Here is a 17,327-nt window from a genome sequence, read left to right on the forward strand (position 1 = left end):
GCAGTGAGACCCCAACGTCATTTAATTCTTGGGAAACAGCCTTGCATGAAACCAGAGTTGGGAAATACATCCTATCAAAAAGGTTTTTCCTGTTCGGGGAACCTGCTTCCTTGGTTGAAAACCAAAGTTGCAGAACATGGGGAAGAAGTGAATGTTGACGTGGGGAACCATATATGGGCACACTAGTTAGGTTGCTTCCCTCAAGAGGGGCAAAGCCTTAGAGGAAAGCTCCTGCACTCACTACAAGGGCTCCTGGAATTCCTACAGATAATTCCTACATAAGAAGAGCCCTGCTGGATTAGGCCAGGGCCCATCTAGTTCAGCTTCCTGTATCTCACAGTGACCCACCAGATGCTTCAGATAGCACACAAGACCACAAGATACTTACACCTCACTGTCACTCCCCTGCATCTGGCATTCTATTTACCCTCGCACCGCCCCCCCCCCCCATGAAGACACCAGCATGCGGCTTGGGTTTAACTTTGGCCACTTTATCAAACACAAGTGGCGAATTTTTAATGTATGAAAACTACTGAACAAGTGACCCTTCCTTGCCAGTCTGGGGTAAGTGAAAAAACTGCCATCCACAGCCAATTCGGTTGACAGAAAAAAATTCCTACCCGGCCTTCATGATGAGCAACCAACTCAGACTGTACATACCCATCATTGGCTTGTAACCTGTGATGGTGCTTTCCTCCAGAAATCTGTGGCCAGATGCCATCACCACATCCTGTGGCAAGGAGTTCCACCGAATAATTGCATGCTGAGTAAAGAACGTAAGAACATAAGAAGAGCCCTGCTGGATCAGGCCCAGGGTCCATCTAATCCAGCTTCCTGTATCTCACAGTGGCCCACCAGATGCCTCAGGGAGCACACACAAGACCTCAAGATACTTGCATCTCGCTGCCACATCCCAGCATCTAGCATTCTATTTAGGCTTACACCCCACAGCGAAGACACTAGACTGCAATTGGGTTTGACTTGTGCTACTTTATTAAACACAGTGACCTGTTTTTAATGCATGATATTGAATATACCTTCCTGAATATGCCTGAATATGCTGAAATATTTTCTTTTATCTGTTCTAAATCTGTTTTGATCGATGGTTGCTGCATGACTGAGCTTTGGCTTCCCTGACGTCCTGTTGTACATCACTTAGCTACAGGGATGCGGGCGGGCACTCCCATTGCCAAGTGAGGCTTGTAGCTAAAAGAAGCCTCCAAAGATGAGGGGAAGCTGCACTCCCCACACCATGCGATTTGGGCATTCTGAGCCCTCTGCCTCTCTCAGGCTCAGAAAAGCCTCTGGAGGCGAGGGATGCAGAGCTCCCCTCAGTTCTGAAGGCTAGGGTGTGTGTGTGCAGGGACCAGCAGCAGCATTGCATATGCAGCCCATTGCTGGTTGGAGTGTCGAAAAGTTGTGCTCACCTGTATAAGGACATAGTGGAAATGGAAAAGGTGCAAAAGAGAGCAACCAAAATGACTACTGGGCTGGGGCACCTTCCTTATGAGGAAAGGCTGAAGCTTTTGGGCCTCTTCAGCCTAGAAAAGAGGCGACTGAGGGGGGACATGATTGAGACAAACAGAATTATGAAGGGGGTGGATAGAGTGGATGGGGGGGGGTGTTCTTTTCCCTCCCACACAACACCAAAACCAGGGGATATCCAATAAAATGTGGAACTCCTTGACACAGGATAGGATGATACATAGAGTGGGAAGGGGGAATGCTCTTTTCCCTTCCACACAACACCAGAACCAGGGGATATCCACTAATATGTGGAACTCCTTGCTACAGGATAGGGTGGCGGATAGAGGAATGTTCTTTTCCCTCACACAACACCAGAACCAGGGGATATCTGCTAAAATGGAGTGTTGGGAGGGTTAGAATGGACCAAAGAAAATATTTCTTTACCCAGTGTGTAAATAGTCTGTGGAACTCCTTGCCACAGGATGGTATCTTGCCTGGATGCTTTGAAGAGCTGATTGGACAAATTTCTGGAGGAAAAATCAATCACAAATTACAAGCCGTGATAGGTATGTGCAACCTCCTGGTTCTAGAAGTAGGCTACCTCAGGATGCCAGATGCAAGGGGGGGCACCAGGATGCAGGTCTCTTGTTGTCTTGCGTGCTCCCTGAAGCATCTGGTGGGCCACTATGAGATACAGGAAACTGGACTAGATGGGGCTATGGCCTGATTCAGCGGGGCTCTTCTTATGACCTCCTGTTGAAGAGACTGGCATCTTCAGGAGCCCACCTGGGACTGGGGCGGGGCTTGGAGAAGATATTTCCTGTCCAATCCCCTTTGAGAGACACCTAGGGCAGGCGGCATCGCCACGTCATGTGGCAAAGAGTTCCACAGACTAATCACACGCTGGGTAAAGACATCTTTTCTTCGTTCTGTTCTGGTTGCGCATGGGCGAGCCCTGGAACTTCAGGAGCCCACCTGGGACCGGGGCGGGGCTTGGGGAGGAGAGTCCTGGGGGGGCGGAGCGCCTCTGCCGGCTAGACGGAGCGGGAGGCGGCCGGAGAGCCAGAGAGCAGGAGCTCCCCGGGCCGTGCGCGCCTCGCCCGCCATGCAGGGGTCCCGGGCGCTGGCTGCGCTGCTGGGCGCCCCCGCCCTGCTGGCCGTGGCCCTGCTGCTCTGCGGCCTGGGGAGGCCGCCCCCCAGCCTGCAGCGGGAGCTGGAGCAGCGGCGGCGGGACCTGCGCCTGCTGTCCGCCCGGGCGCGCGCTCCGCCGGCGCGGGGCTTGGGCTGCGCGGCTGTGCGCGGGGCGACGGGCGTGGGCTGGGTGGGCTCCGGCATCACCAAGCTGGTGCTGGGCGCGCTGCTGCCGCCGCCCTCCGGCCAGCGCGTCGCCCTCAAGTCCGTGCACGGGGCCGGCCGCGACGTGAGCCGCTGCGTGCGGCGCCACGGGCACCCCGACGGCTGCCGCCGCCTCGCCACCTACAAGCTGCTCAAGGAGCTGGTCCTGCTGCGGAGCCTGCGGCACCCCGGCGTCGTCAAGGCAGGTAGCGGCGCCGCGGGCGGGGGGCAGCCGTCCAGGCGCTAGTGGGGGCCAGTGGCGTAGCTAGCGGGGGAGCAGAGCACTGGGTTGCGCAGGGAACCGCACCGCAGCGGGCAAGGGGCCCTCCCCTTTGGAGTCATTCTGAAGCATTCGCCCCAGAGGGGCCCCTTGCCCGCTGCGGTGAGGTTCCCTGCGCAACCCCGTGCTTTGCCCCCCTCTAGCTACGCCACTGGCAGCATCCCCCAATATATCTCCTGGGTGCGCCTCCGTTTTGCTCCCTCTGCCTGGCATGGTTCCGAAGGGAGGGGCCATTTGCACACCGCATGCGAAACCCAGTGCTTTGCCCCCCCAGCTATGCCACTGGCAGCATCCCCGGTGCATCTACTGGGTGCATCTACTGAGTACGCCTCCCTTTTGCTCCCCCTGCCCAGCATGGTTCCAAAGTGGAGGGGCTGCCTGCACACTGAGGAGAGGTTCCCTGTAAAACTTAGTGCTTCCCCCTCCTGCTATGCCACTGGCAGCATCCCCAGTACACCTACTGGGTGCATCTACTGGGTACGCCTCTGTTTTGCTCCCCCTGCCCAGCATGGCTGCTCCTGCTGGGCATTCCCCCTCCTCTAGCTACGCCACTGCTTGGCTCAGAAGCTAGTGTGCTTTTTGCACTCTGAATTCAGTAGGGTTGGAACCATCGCTCAGTGGTTAGGTATGGGGGTCTTGGTGATCTCTGTCTAGGAAAGGGAATGTGTTCTGCACATGCTCTATTGCCCACTGTGCTTTTTTCACATAGTCTAGGATTTTGGTTACCACCCTTGCAACCGGGCGGAGGTTGAGCGCTGCCTGCAGTGGAACAGATTCATCATATCTACTCGTTGTGTTGTCTTGGAAACAAGCCACACTGAATTCAGTGCGCCTTCGGCTGCTTACGCACCTTTACCTGAGAGTAGTTCCATTGAACACAGTGGATTCTGAGTGTAAATGTGGAGTGCTGCCATGAATTGTGTTTTGTCTTCAGACTTGATTGCAATTAGGTCCTAATGATATTTAATTGAAAATAAGTTCCTCTTATTCTGTTTGAAGCCAATGGGGCTTGAGGTTGCAGTTCGAATTGGTGTAAATCTTAGTATCTCTGTGAACTGATCTAGTGATGGGATGGGGGGGGAAAGGCAAATCAAATTTGACCCAGAAAAGAATCTTTGTTGGAGGCTGGGTTCTGGTCTGGTGTTTTTCTCTTAAGTGAAGAACTTAACTGTCAGATAACTGTCAGACTCCCTTCTTAATCTAATGGTGTTTCACTGAGGAGTAAAGTGCCTTCTATGCTAGCATAGGTTTGGGTATTGGTGATCACACACCCATCCGAAGGGTGCAGCCAAGCCTCAGTGTATGGAGTCTATCAAAATGAAATTGGGGGAGTGCAGTTGGGGAAAGGACTCTGTCTCTGTGGTAAGGCACATGTGGATGGTTTCAGGTTCAATCTCTGCAAGAGTAGAGAAGAATTCCTATCCATACCAAAACTGGTGTTGACAGTACCGTACTGACCCAGGTGGACCAATGGTCCGATTGAGGTTATCCATACTTTGATTCTTGCAAATATGATGAGCTGACTGATCCTTTTGGTGAATGTTGCTAGTCCAAGTCAGCACTGATGCCATCACACCCTATACTACCTGGTACCTCTTTGGTAAGACTTTCCCTCTACTGTATTGGTTCCCCAACTATGGGTGGTTCGCGACCTGATTTTTGGTGGGTGCCTAAAAGGGTAGTGGAAAGATCAGATCACTAATTGCCTCAAGCCATGAGGCTGTTCAAAAATTAGATTCTGTGGCTGCTAATTACCCTGCAAAGAGCTCGGCTCCTACAGTTTGCAAGATAGCTGCTTGCCTTGCAAAGAGCTCAGCTTCTGCAGTTTGCAAGCATGTGTACATACATGGATAAATACACGGAGACAAATGTTTGAGGGTCTTTTTTCTGGTTATTATTATTATTTATGAATATTTGTTTCTAGAGCTCCTTTTAAAAAAAAAAATCTGGTAAACCTAGGTGGGTCCTGCTAGAGTGTTGTTTTAGAAAGTGGGTCCTGGTGCTAAAAAGTTTGGGAACCGCTGTTCTACTGTACTTCCTATCAGGGAAGCAGTGGCTTGGCTGTGTCCTTACAGTAAGCACCCTGGGGGCCTGATTTAAACATTAGACAAACATAAAGAAATTATCCATGCACACCTGGAGTCTTGTTTAAACCAAAGTGCCTTCCCTCTGCAATTTTAGCACTCCAAATATCTTAAGCCTGTGGTGGGCTGATGTTGCAGACTGAGAGGCAGCTGAAACAAAATATTGGGTCCATGGTATGTGTAACATCTTCCCAGTCCACATGTTGAAATCAAACCAGGGAATGAAACACATATGTAAGTGTAACTGCTTTAAATAGTAAAATCTTTATACTAGTCTGTAATTCCTCCTTGTAGAACTATATGCTCCAGTAAGTGCAGATAAATGCAGCCTCTACTAGTTTATTTGACTAATTGGCTTCAATGGATAACTCAAAGTTTCATTTTTAATTCTTGGGGCTGCAAATCAAGGGCACACATTTTTATTTATAAGACTTTTCTTGGTTCTGGAGTGTTAGTTTAATTGGGTACGAAACAGAAAACAGTCAGATTGCCTTTCTGTGTTGCAATGAGTGCTAGCTTTCATGTATTTAATTTTATCTCTCACATATTTCCTTAAATATGTTCACAAAGTTGTGTTTATATTATGATTTTTTTTCCTAGGGTTTGATCTGTTTGTTTTAAATTTTATTAGTTACAAATCAGATCTTTAATCCATTGAAGATTCTAAAATCTGTTGCCAGCCCTAACTGAGGCTGCAGTCCTAAATGCACACTTTCCTAGGAGCAAGTCTCATTGAACACAATTGGACTTACATCTGAGTAGACATGCATAGGCTTGTGCTGTGAGCCTACTCAATACAATGCAATCATGGGATTAAAATGTTGGATGACTGTCACAGTGTGCCCTGTGTTTTGCTTTTGAACCTAATACGTATTTACATTTTAAAAAGGAAGGGGGCGTACCATGCTAGCCCACAGCTGGAGACAGGGAAGGCTTTGCAGCCCTAAGTTAATTCTAATTGAAGAATGTTTAATCAAAAACATCAAGTGCAGATAGACCACTCATAGAAAAAGGCTTTATCTGCATCCTGTAAACTAAATCTGAAGTCTCTTTTTTTTTCTCCCCTCTTGTTAATTGTTGTTAATGATCTCATAAGGAGATGGGGAGGGGGGAGGCCACAGAAAGCTGATTGCCATACCTTTTAGCAGAAAAATTATTCTTGTCTGAGTTAATGGTAAATAAAGACCAATAGAAAAGCATTATCTGGGAGGTATAAACACTCAACTTCAAAATCCAAAGTAATTAACTTTATGGTTTATCCAGTGTCAGCACGCCTGGAACCAAAACATCTTGGAATTTTCTTACTGTAGTGAAGTCCCAGAAGACCAGCTGAGTTCTGTGTAAATTTATATTTGCCCTTTCTGTCCTGTTCTTACTTAACTATACCTTCTAGAAATGCAGAAATTCCTGCATTTTCATCTTTATTAATCTGGCAATTTTCTTTTGACAGTTGCATGGTCAATGTTACAATAGGAGCTTAGATCCTGAAATGAAGGTCACCACTATCCTGGAGTTGGGAACCCCCTTGGAGATGATTCAGCTTCTGCAGACCCCCTGGGAAGAGAGATTTAAAGTAAGAAAACAAAACCACTCTGTTCCTTTTATCGGTTGCATTTAGACCTCAGGCTGAGCCCAGTGCAAAGATCCCATGATGGCTGCTGGGGCAAATGGGATTTTCTTGTTGGTGTTTTCTGTTTGCTTATGGCAAGGCTCTTAAACAAAATCGTTTTGGTTTCTTTGAGATTGCACTTTAAAAAAAAAAGGATCCCCCTCACTGCTAGCAGTTAAAAGTCAGAAATGATGTGAAAGAGGGAAGAGCTGTTTGATCTTTAACAAACAAATGACCTGTACCAAATGTAATTGTAGAATCAGCATATGTCCTTCATCCAGAGTACAAATATTCATAGGGAATTTACTCCCATGCGATAATAGATTGGGTTCAGGATAATAGAAACAGAGCAATTCTTAGAGGTTCAGACCCCAGTTGCATGCATGCTTACCTGGGAGTAAGCCCTACAGAATTCTGTGGTATTTAATTCTCTTAATTACTTACTCCTAATTAAGTAAACCTGCTTAGGAGCAGTAATACAGCGGTGCTCGCTGTGCATGGGGAATGAGGTCCCAGGTGCGACTGGCACTTTTAGTTCTGGAGCACTGCGGAACTTCATGACCCCAGATGGGATAAGTCTGCATTGCGCCCGGATTTCAATTGAAGACACGACTGGCTGGAATGTCCCAGCCAATCTCCGTCCCCCAGTCTGGGGACATGAAGTCTCGCAGCACTCCAGAACTAAAAGTTCCAGTCACGGGAGGGGAAGGAGTCGGCTGAAACCCAGATTTGGTCCCCAGGACGGGGTTCGACCAGCCCTGCTGCTGTAAGAGAACTAAAGATTATATGTTTTAAGTCACACCTGTGGCAATGAGCACAATCTTCTTCTGCGTAAACCTCATGGAAATGAATGGTTGCAACACAGGAGTAATGTGATAAAGCAGACTTGTAACTAGCATAGTCGTGTCTAGACTGTTGGATTTGGAAGTGAGAAATTCAGGTTCCGCTTCTTCCTTAGCTATGAATGTCCTTGGGCCACTCAGCATCTCTTTCCACCCTACCCCACAGGATTCTTTCGAGAACAAGATGGGAGATTCCCATGCATGATGTTTTGAGTTTCATCAGAAAGAAGGGCAGGATGCAAATAAATAAAATGAAGGGCAAAATCATTGGGTGTTTCCGCAGGGAGCTGTTTAGGAGGAAGTTGCTCATTTAGTGCTAACAGTGAGTAACGGGAAGTGTTACTATCCACCAAGGCTACAATCCTGTACATACTTTCCGGGAAATAGTCCACATCGAATGCCATGAGAGCAACTTCTGAGTAGACATGCATAAGATTGTGCTGGTAAGATAAGATCAGTCAGGTGCAACCAGAGCAGTGTTTCTCAACCAGTGGTACTTGAGGTGGTGTCTGGTGGTACACATGGGACCCCAGGCCCCTGCTGCCTAGCAGCAAGACCAACAATGCAACATGACAAGCAGTAGTAGGAGGCTCGACTCAGACGGCAGAGCTCCAGCATGCATGTTTTTGCAAGCTCAAAAAACCCTCCCCTCTGCTCTGAGCCTCACACTGGTGTGGGTTGCGTTGCATCTGGCCTCCCAATCCAAAATTAACTGGCAGTGACATCAGCAGTTACTTCCAGTGTTACGACCATGCAAAGTGGTAGAGTGGGGGACAAACGTTGAACTAGAGCAGGGGTGCCCAAACCCAGGCCCTGGGGCCACTTGCAGCCCTCAAGGACTCCCAATGCGGCCCTCAGAGAGCCCCCAGTCTCCAATGAGCCTCTGGCCCTCTGGAGATTTGCTGGAGCCCACACTGGCCCCACGCAACTGCTCTCAGCGTGAGGGCGACTGCTTGACCTCTTGTGTGAGCAGTGGGTTGAGGGCTCCCTTCGCTGCTTGCTGTTTCACATCTGTGATTCAGTAGTGGCAGCAAAGGAAAGGCCAGCCTTGCTTTGTGTAAGGCCTTTTATAGGCCTTGAACTATTGCAAGACATTCATTCATTCATTCATTCATTCATTCATTCATTCATATAAGTTCATCTCCAAACAACACAGTCCTGGAACGTGCTGGAATCCCTAGCATGTATTCACTGCTGAAACAGAGACGCCTGCGTTGGCTTGGTCATGTCGTGAGAATGGATGATGGCCGGATCCCAAAGGATCTCCTCTATGGAGAACTCGTGCAAGGAAAGCGCCCTACAGGTAGACCACAGCTGCGATACAAGGACATCTGCAAGAGGGATCTGAAGGCCTTAGGAGTGGACCTCAACAAGTGGGAAACCCTGGCCTCTGAGCGGCCCGCTTGGAGGCAGGCTGTGCAGCATGGCCTTTCCCAGTTTGAAGAGACACTTTGCCAACAGTCTGAGGCTAAGAGGCAAAGAAGGAAGGCCCATAGCCAGGGAGACAGACCAGGGACAGACTGCACTTGCTCCCGGTGTGGAAGGGATTGTCACTCCCGGATTGGCCTTTTCAGCCACACTAGACGCTGTGCCAGAACCACCTTTCAGAGCGCAATACCATAGTCTTTCGAGACTGAAGGTTGCCAATACAAAATAAGTTCATCTTTAATATATACATTTATGTAAGCGTATGTAGATTTATTCAAATTTTAAATGTAAATTAATTCTCCCCCCCCAGCCCCCGACACAGTGTCAAAAGATGATGTGGCCCTCCTGCCAAAAACTTTGGACACCCCTGAACTAGAGCAACTACCACCCTGAGGGCTGAATTGATAGGAAGTGTCAGGGTACACTCCCTCTTTTCCTGTAAACAAATCTCCCCCTCTTTTTTACCCTGGTTGTTGTGCATGTGATGGGAATTGGGGGTAGGGTGATTAAGATAATTACTGGGCTGGGACACCTTCCTTATGAGGAAAGGTTACAGCATTTGTGCCTCTTCAGCCTAGAAAAGAGGAGCCTGAGGTGTGACATGATTGAGACATACAAAATTATGCACAGGAAGGACAGAGTGGATAGAGAGATGCTCTTTATACTCTCCCATAACACCAGAACCAGTGGACGTCCACTAAAATTGAGTGTTGGGAGAGTTAGGACAGACAAAAGAAAATATTTCTTCACTCAGCATGTGGTTGGTCTGTCAAACTCCTTGCCACAGGATGTGGTGATGGCATCTGGCCTGGATGCCTTTAAGAGGGGATTGGACAAGTTTCTGGAGGAAAAATCCATTAAGGGTTACAAACCATGATGTGTATGTGCAACTTCCTGATTTTACGAATGGCCTATGTCAGATGCAAGGGAGGTCCCCAGGATGCAGGTCTCTTGTAATCTGGTGTGCTCTCTGGAGCATTTGGTGGGCTGCTGTGAGGTACAGGAAGCTGGACTAGATGGGCCTATGGCCTGATGTTCTTATGTTCTTAATAATAATAATTATATTGAAAGACTGACTGTGGTCCTATAATATAATTGAAAAAGACGGGGCACTGCAAACAAACAGTCATAATTGTTCTCCAGTGTTCTTATGTTCTCAGTCACTCTATACTCCTCTGTTTCAGATTTGCCTGGATCTGATACAACTGCTCCACTACTTGGCTCATTCTCCACTGGGTTCCATTGCCCTTCTGGATTTCCAGCCCAGGCAGTTTGTTTTGGTGGATGGGGTTCTGAAAGTCACAGACCTGGATGATGCAAGCATCGAAGAATTGCCATGCCAGGTGGATGATGACTGCAAGCTGGAATTCCCCACTAAAAGCTTTTCCCTCAAGTGTACTGCATATGGGAAGTGTGAAGGCATAAACGAGAAGATGAATCTCTTCAATGCATACCGGTGTGTTAGAAAGCAAGCATACAAATCATAGCATATTGTGATTAAAGTCATATCCAGATCATATCCAGATATAGGAAATTTCCCTTCTAGAATTTGCTGTCCATGCAACTGTTTTATGTTGCTTCCTAGTCAAACTGGATCTGGGTGAAGGAGGTGCAGAAGATCTCCTGGCCGAGCTGGGAACCATCAAGTGCAATGGTGTCAAGAATGGCAAGGCCCATCTTGGTCAGAAATGGGAAGCTGTAGAGGCCACAGGGCATCCTCTCAGTTAGAGCTGGGGAGAGCACCTGAAAGTCAGAAGCTTAACCTCACTGTTCTTTTGATTCAAGCCATTTGAGGAGCAGTATAGATCAGAGAAGTTATTTTCAGAGTCGGGTGTTGGGTGGAAGTCAGTAGGGTGGAGAGTGGGTTGAGGTAGGGGCCATACACGAGGGTCTGCAGGCTACAGTTTGCCTCTCTGGGAAGCAATGGAGGAAGGGCTGAGTTCTTCCTGGCAGGGCCTATTTTTGCCTCTGGACTGATGGAGTGTCTTGACATAGCATATTCAGAGGACCCTTCTGGGGGAAAACTGACAACCGTGTTGGTTTTTGTGCTATCCCCTTTGTCCACAAGGCATAGTGAAAAACATCTTGTAACTGTCAACTCTTGCTACTGTCAAAACCATCAAATGCTAAGGCCCCACCCCCAAACTCTTTGAGAATTCTATACCCTTGAAATTCTTAAACATCCTCCAGTTTTCACTGTCTGCTGTTGGTGGGGGAATCTATTGGATATTTTAGGAATCATTTAATAGTATACCTGATTTTAACAATATTTGCCTTTTAAGCTATACTAGTTCAGAACACCATTAACACAGGTCTTACAATATTCTAGGTATTTTTTCACATATCTCTTGCCCCACACTGCACCCCTTGCTTTGCAACCCTTTCTGAAGGATATTCTGAATGCCACAGGTATGTGCTAACATAAAATTTTAAAAGTTTATTTCAACAAAAGCTGCTTTTGATGAGCTGCTCTTTTTCCTTAAACTGCTTTCTCCCTCTGTAAATGTAGGTGAATTACGATATGGAGTAAATGAAACCCTGAAAGCTTTTCAGAAAGTTTTGCATTTATACAAGTCTGGACTTTATCTGCAGAAAAAGCCTTCTCATTTAAAAGGTACAGGTTTCACATGTGCTCCTATAACCATTTGTATTATATTAACTTCCTGCAATGATTTGATCTCAGCAAGGTACTCATTGCATTTCAAAGCATACAGTATGCTCAGGGAACCTAAATCAGACTCAGTTCAAAGTTAGTGGTGCTTTTTGTCCTGCTGAAATGAATGCAAGAAACTAACCATGGTTAACTGAACTCCCAATAATTTAATGGGACTTCAGCACAGTTAACTTTTTCTGCATTGAGGCCAGTGATGGCAATTAGTGATGAGTCTGGTTTGTATTAATTGATGGCTTGATCTCTCAGATCACTGCATATTTAAGTTTGAAAGTCAGGATGATTTATTATAAACCAGTTGTGTTGTATTTTTGTTAAAGTGGGAGTGGTATAGCTCCTGAGACTTTGTAGCTGGTCAAGGATAGTAATGGAATCCTTACTGTATATACATACAAATGAAGTAAAATTCCAGACCTGCCAGATTAGAAGGATAAACGTTTTTTAGACTTCTAGGCTAAATGCCAGATTTAGGATAAAAGTTTTCTGTGAAGAGAATAACGAAGTATTATAGTCTTTTAGGATACATCCAAAGTGTCCCAGCCAGTGTTCCCTCTGAGTTTTTGCACCGCTTGTGCAGACCCCTTCCATATTCATGGCAGGGCCTCTGGAGTGCTAGCAATGTTGTCATCACCCAGGAAGCCTAGTCTGAGTACACAGCACTCAGATGAGATCTGTACAGCTGCTCCAGCACCATTTAAGACATGACCAGGACTGGCCCCAGGACTGGCAGCCTAACACAGAGTGCTTGCACAGGGCCCTCTGCCCTTCCTGCAGGGCCCCCAACTTACCATGCAGCTATGGTGACTTCAGCTGCAGCCAGCCAAGCACCAAAGATGGCATGCACAAAGCGTGGCACCCAGAAACAGTTGGTGGTGGCATGATGACATCACCACCAACTGCTTCTGGGAGGCCCACCTTGAGCCATTTGGAGGTGAGGGCAGGTGGGAGATCTGAAACGGCATTTGGAGCAGTGGCAGCTCAGGGCACCTCTGAAACACGGGGGGCCCGATTCTGCCGAATTGGCCAAATTGCCCAAAGGCCGACCCTGGACATGACAAAACACTTGTGAGGGAAGGGGAAAGAGAAAGATCAGATGCGCAATCCCAGGCAGGGAGGCATTGATCCATTTTTAGATGAGGTGGCAAATAGGAAGCACAATCAACTTATTGTTTTCTTACTTATAGCCACACCTAAAACAGATTTTACGAGATTTTGCAACACTCGTAGTTGCAAACAGGTCAATGTTTGTCTCTTACCCCCAGAATATGTTGCCTTAAACGTGTTTCATATGGATTCAGAAGACTATAAATGCTGGCTGTCTTACAGCAATTTGGGATGTATGCTCTCTGTTCACAATGCAGAGGAAGCTGCTGCTATTTGCAATTCTCATCCGCACTGTCAACGTTTTATTGTCACTCCAAAGAAGACCTGGACAGGTGAGAGCAAATGACTGAATTCTGGTAACAGACTGCAACTCTGGTTGAGAACAGCTTTGCTTCTCTAGAATAGAGTCTGACAACCTGTGTTAGGTGACTCGCATCTTATACATACTCTCCTGGAAGTAATTGAACTCAGTGGAGCTTATTTCAGAGTAGGCATGTATAGGCTTGTGCTGACAGTTACTTAAAAAGCCAATGAGTTTCCTTTTAACACGTTTTTAGCTTCCTATCGTGTTCCACTCATCATTTTTGCAGCCGCCCAAATTAAGCTCATCTCCTGATGGTGAGTTAATATGGTTTAAAAGAAGCTGGTGCAATTGCTGCTTCCTTTTTTTCTCTCTTCTGAAATCTTTTGGTGTTCATCCTTGAAAGGTGAGACAGGGTAGGAATTTCAATCGGATAACTATTGCGCTTAACGGATGGAGTGGTTCAGTTATTAAGCCATGGGTTTGGCATTTTGTTAGTTGAACAAGCAGAGAAAAACCTCAGAATTGTTGAGCCTTTCTCATCCTCTGATCTTGATTTTTAGCAAACCATAGTTTGCCTGTTTGGACAAGCTGTGGTTGGCTGCAAAAGAGACTGAGAGTAGGGAACTACAGAGCAAGGAGGATCTCACTTTTCTTCTGGACTTCCTGTCAAGTGATTTGATCTCTTTTGTTTGCTGTACCAAATATTTTTTGTGCAGCTCTCTTCAGCATCATTTAAACAGCTTCTGCATCCTGCAACCCAAAAACAGCTTCAGTTTGTGCTGTATATGGTAACTGATGTGGTATGCATAGGTTTGTCTAAAGCAGGGGTGTCCAAAGTTTTTGGCAGGAGGGCCACATCAGCTCTCTGACACTGTGTTGGGGGCCAGGGAAAAAAAGAATTAATTTACATTCCAAATTGGAATAAATTTACATAAATGAATATTTTTGAGATGGAACTTATATGAATGAATGAAGGTCTTGCAATAACTCAAGGCCTATAAAAGGCCTTGCACAAAGCAAGGCTGGCCTTTCCTTTGCTGCCGCTACTGCATCACAGACGTGAAACAGCAAGCAGTAGAGGTAACCCTCATCCCGCAGCTCACGTGAGAGGTCAAACAGTCGCCCTCACACTGAGATCAGTTGCTTCAGGCCAGAGCAGGCTCCAACAAATCTTCAGAGGGCCAGAGGCTCGTTGGAGACTGGGGGCTCCCTGAGGGCAGCATTGAGAGGCCTCGAGGGCCACAAGTGGCCCCAGGGCTCTGGTTTGGGCACCCCTGGTCTAAAGCAATGTTTCTCAACTAGTGGTACAGGTACCACCAGTAGTACTGGAGGTGGTGTCTGGTGGAACTCACGGGACCCCTCTCACCCAACACTGAGACCAAGAACATGACTCAACAAACAGAGGTAGGAGGCTCCAAAGAATGCTTTTTCACACTCGAAAAAGCCCTCCTGTCCACCCTGAGCCTCTTACTGGTGTGTATTGTGTTACATCTGGCCTCTCAACCCAGAAGTAACTGGCAATGGTGTCATCACCAGTTACTTCCAGTACTAGTCGTTTGAGTTATTAGCCCTAGTGTTAATAATGAGAGGGTGCAGATTAATGCTAACCATCTACTGCTGTTAAAAATAATTTGCTGTGCATCTAATCTTCAAGCTGAACTAATGTCTTTTTTCCTTCTCCTAAATATATATATTCATACCAAGATTTTTTTAAAAATTGCAATCTCGCATGAAAATGCCACAGCAATCATTTTGCTAGCACAGAAAAATAATTTGATGTTAGAAAAGCAATAAATAACAATAACAGTATTTATATACCGCTTTTCAACTAAATGTTCACAAAGCGGTTTACAGAGAAAAATCAAATAACTAAATGGCTCCCTGTCCCAAAAGGGCTCACAATCTAAAAAGATGCAAAAAGAATACTAGCAGACAGCCACTAGAACAGACAGTGCTGGGGTGAGGTGGGCCAGTTACTCTCCCCATGCTAAAAAAAAAAAAGCAGATTTGATTTATGTATTGAATTTGTAGTTAGGTGCTATCGCTTGATTAAAGAAATGTTAGTTGATTCATCATATGAATCTACTAATTTGCGTATATTTGCATATAAAAACAATATTTCCAACAACATACTTGTTTTGAAATTATGCATCCTTGTTGCCGTAAGGCAAGTTTAGAGGTGTTCCCTCTTCTCTTACATAAAGGAGAAAATGCCTTTTTCAAGATTTTGAGTACTATCTGCTGTTTTAATTAATTTGGAAACAGATTTTTAAAAATAAGAATACTGATGATTAAAAACCCAGTTGATCCCATTCATCCAATTGATTAGTCAACCAAAGAGGCAATCCTATGCATGGTTACCTGGATATAGATCCCACTGAACACAACAGGACTTACTTCTGAATAAACATTCATGGGATTGCTCTATACAAGTGTACCCTGGTGTCTGCAGGGGTTCCATTCTGGAAGCCCCCATGGTTAAGCAAAACCACAGATGCCAGAGAATATCCCCCACGCTTCGGAGGCGAGGGGAGCAGAGTTCTTCTGAGCTCAGCAGAGAGTGTGCATGTCCACCCTTGACCTCTTGTGGGCTCAGAATGAAGCTTAGAGCAAAACAAAAAAAGCAACTTCCGACTTTTTTGAATAATCAGAAGCCACGTTTTTAATGTCTTAAAAAGCATTAGGAGGCCCAGGGAAGCCCTGGGGGGGGGGGGGGAAGCACAGATCAGGTCAGTGAATAAGAAAATCTGCTGATACAGGAACTGCAGATATGGCCCCCCCCTGTACATATTGCAGCCTTGATTATATACATATACTTGTAAACTGTTGTTCTTATATATGATCATATTGGTTTCTCTGTGAATGTGAGCAAAATAGACTATTAAGTTGAGTGGTGGAGCACATGGAAGGCTGGTTTTAATGGCAACCTATAGTGGCTATAACTTGCTTTAGCCCTTATTATCAGTGCCACAACAGAGAAACTTGACTTTGTGCACAAGATGTTCTGTCATAAGAGCCTTCCAGAAAATGACATTTTCCAGGTCTCCTTTAATTGCAGCCTGTCTTGCAAAGATAGTCTTAGCTACTCTTACTAATCTTCTTTCTCCCCTCCCTGCCCCAATTGCCTTTTCCTCCAGGGCGTCCACTTGCTTTGTTTCAAAGCAACTTGACAGACTTAATTCTAGGTGGCAACATGGTGGCTTACGTTAAAGGATCAGCAGCCCAGAGGGAAAGCCTCTAACAGGAGCCATCAGAGAAGGAATTGCCACCAGGCTAAACTTCACCCATCAATGAGATGACACACTTTCCTTCTGCTTCAGGATGTTTTTCGGTGCCAGTATCATCCAAGTCAAACTATGCAATTTCCTGGATCAAAGCAAACTTTTACCATGTAAAATACCACCCCTCCCAGAATACCCTGCCAAATTGTTCATCTGTTCCTAGGCTCTGTGGTTTCTCAGCAATGTGCACTGTTTGGTTTCAAAGAACTGTAAGAATCTGATAATGGATTGACACCTGCTGCATCAAGAAATGAACTCTCCAGCCAAGGAATGGAAGTAACTATGAGGGCACACAGTTGTGGGAGCTCTAGAGAGTTGCCCCAGCCCAGCTAGGCTTCAACATGTACTTCTTCAACTGGTTGAAGAGCTATGCACGCAAACCAATACTGCATACACAATTCCTATTCCACTTTTACTTCTGTGGCTGCTTTGATCAGGTAATCAGAAATTGGTTTAAAACAGCTCTTCAGGAAAGGGAGAGCATGAAGATAGACTGAGCTTCCCTGCTTCCTCTTATCTCCTCCCCTTGAAAAAATGTAGCTGACTGGCTCTGTGACCAGTTTTCTGACTGGAGCTACAGGCAGTACAGTACAGTCTTGGCTTTTTATGTGTAGCTGGATCAAGACTTGTCTTTGCATGTTGGAAAAGAACTGGGTTGAGACTGTGTAACCCTACCAGAATAGAGTTTGCAGATAGAAACAGTTCACTATGAAAACCCAGGATACAATCTAGCCAGATTCCCAACACAGTTGAACCAGAGTGGATCCCAGGACATAGTCTGAAGGCGCATGATGCATATAAAAACATAAGAATAGGCCCACTGGATCAGGCCAAAGATCCCCTGCATCTGGCATTCTCGGGTATCCTACCTTTATAAACAGGAGGTTGCACGTACCCATCACAGCTTGTAACCTGTGATGAA

The 17,327-nt window shown here is 46.2% G+C and overlaps 1 protein-coding gene across 1 annotated transcript; it reads left to right on the forward strand.

Annotated features, from left to right (window-relative positions):
- The first annotated feature begins 2,572 nt into the window (after positions 1-2,572).
- On the forward strand, positions 2,573-16,365 carry LOC136648104 (extracellular tyrosine-protein kinase PKDCC-like). The gene is made up of 7 exons (XM_066624106.1): positions 2,573-3,004; positions 6,617-6,739; positions 10,230-10,501; positions 11,375-11,454; positions 11,555-11,659; positions 12,979-13,152; positions 16,262-16,365. The coding sequence occupies exons 1-7, from the start codon at positions 2,573-2,575 to the stop codon at positions 16,363-16,365; spliced, it is 1,290 nt and encodes a 429-aa protein (XP_066480203.1).
- Positions 16,366-17,327: the final 962 nt, after the last annotated feature.

Source organism: Tiliqua scincoides, chromosome 1 (genome assembly GCF_035046505.1).
Source record: "Tiliqua scincoides isolate rTilSci1 chromosome 1, rTilSci1.hap2, whole genome shotgun sequence".
NCBI lineage: Eukaryota > Metazoa > Chordata > Lepidosauria > Squamata > Scincidae > Tiliqua > Tiliqua scincoides.

Excerpts from the sequence above, each read along its gene's own strand:
- LOC136648104 (XM_066624106.1), top strand. The coding sequence starts at position 2,573 with ATGCAGGGGTCCCGGGCGCTGGCTGCGCTGCTGGGCGCCCCCGCCCTG. Across the intron at positions 11,660-12,978 it reads AAAGCCTTCTCATTTAAAAG|AATATGTTGCCTTAAACGTG; the intron begins GTACAGGTTTCA and ends TCTTACCCCCAG. Across the intron at positions 13,153-16,261 it reads TCCAAAGAAGACCTGGACAG|GGCGTCCACTTGCTTTGTTT; the intron begins GTGAGAGCAAAT and ends CTTTTCCTCCAG.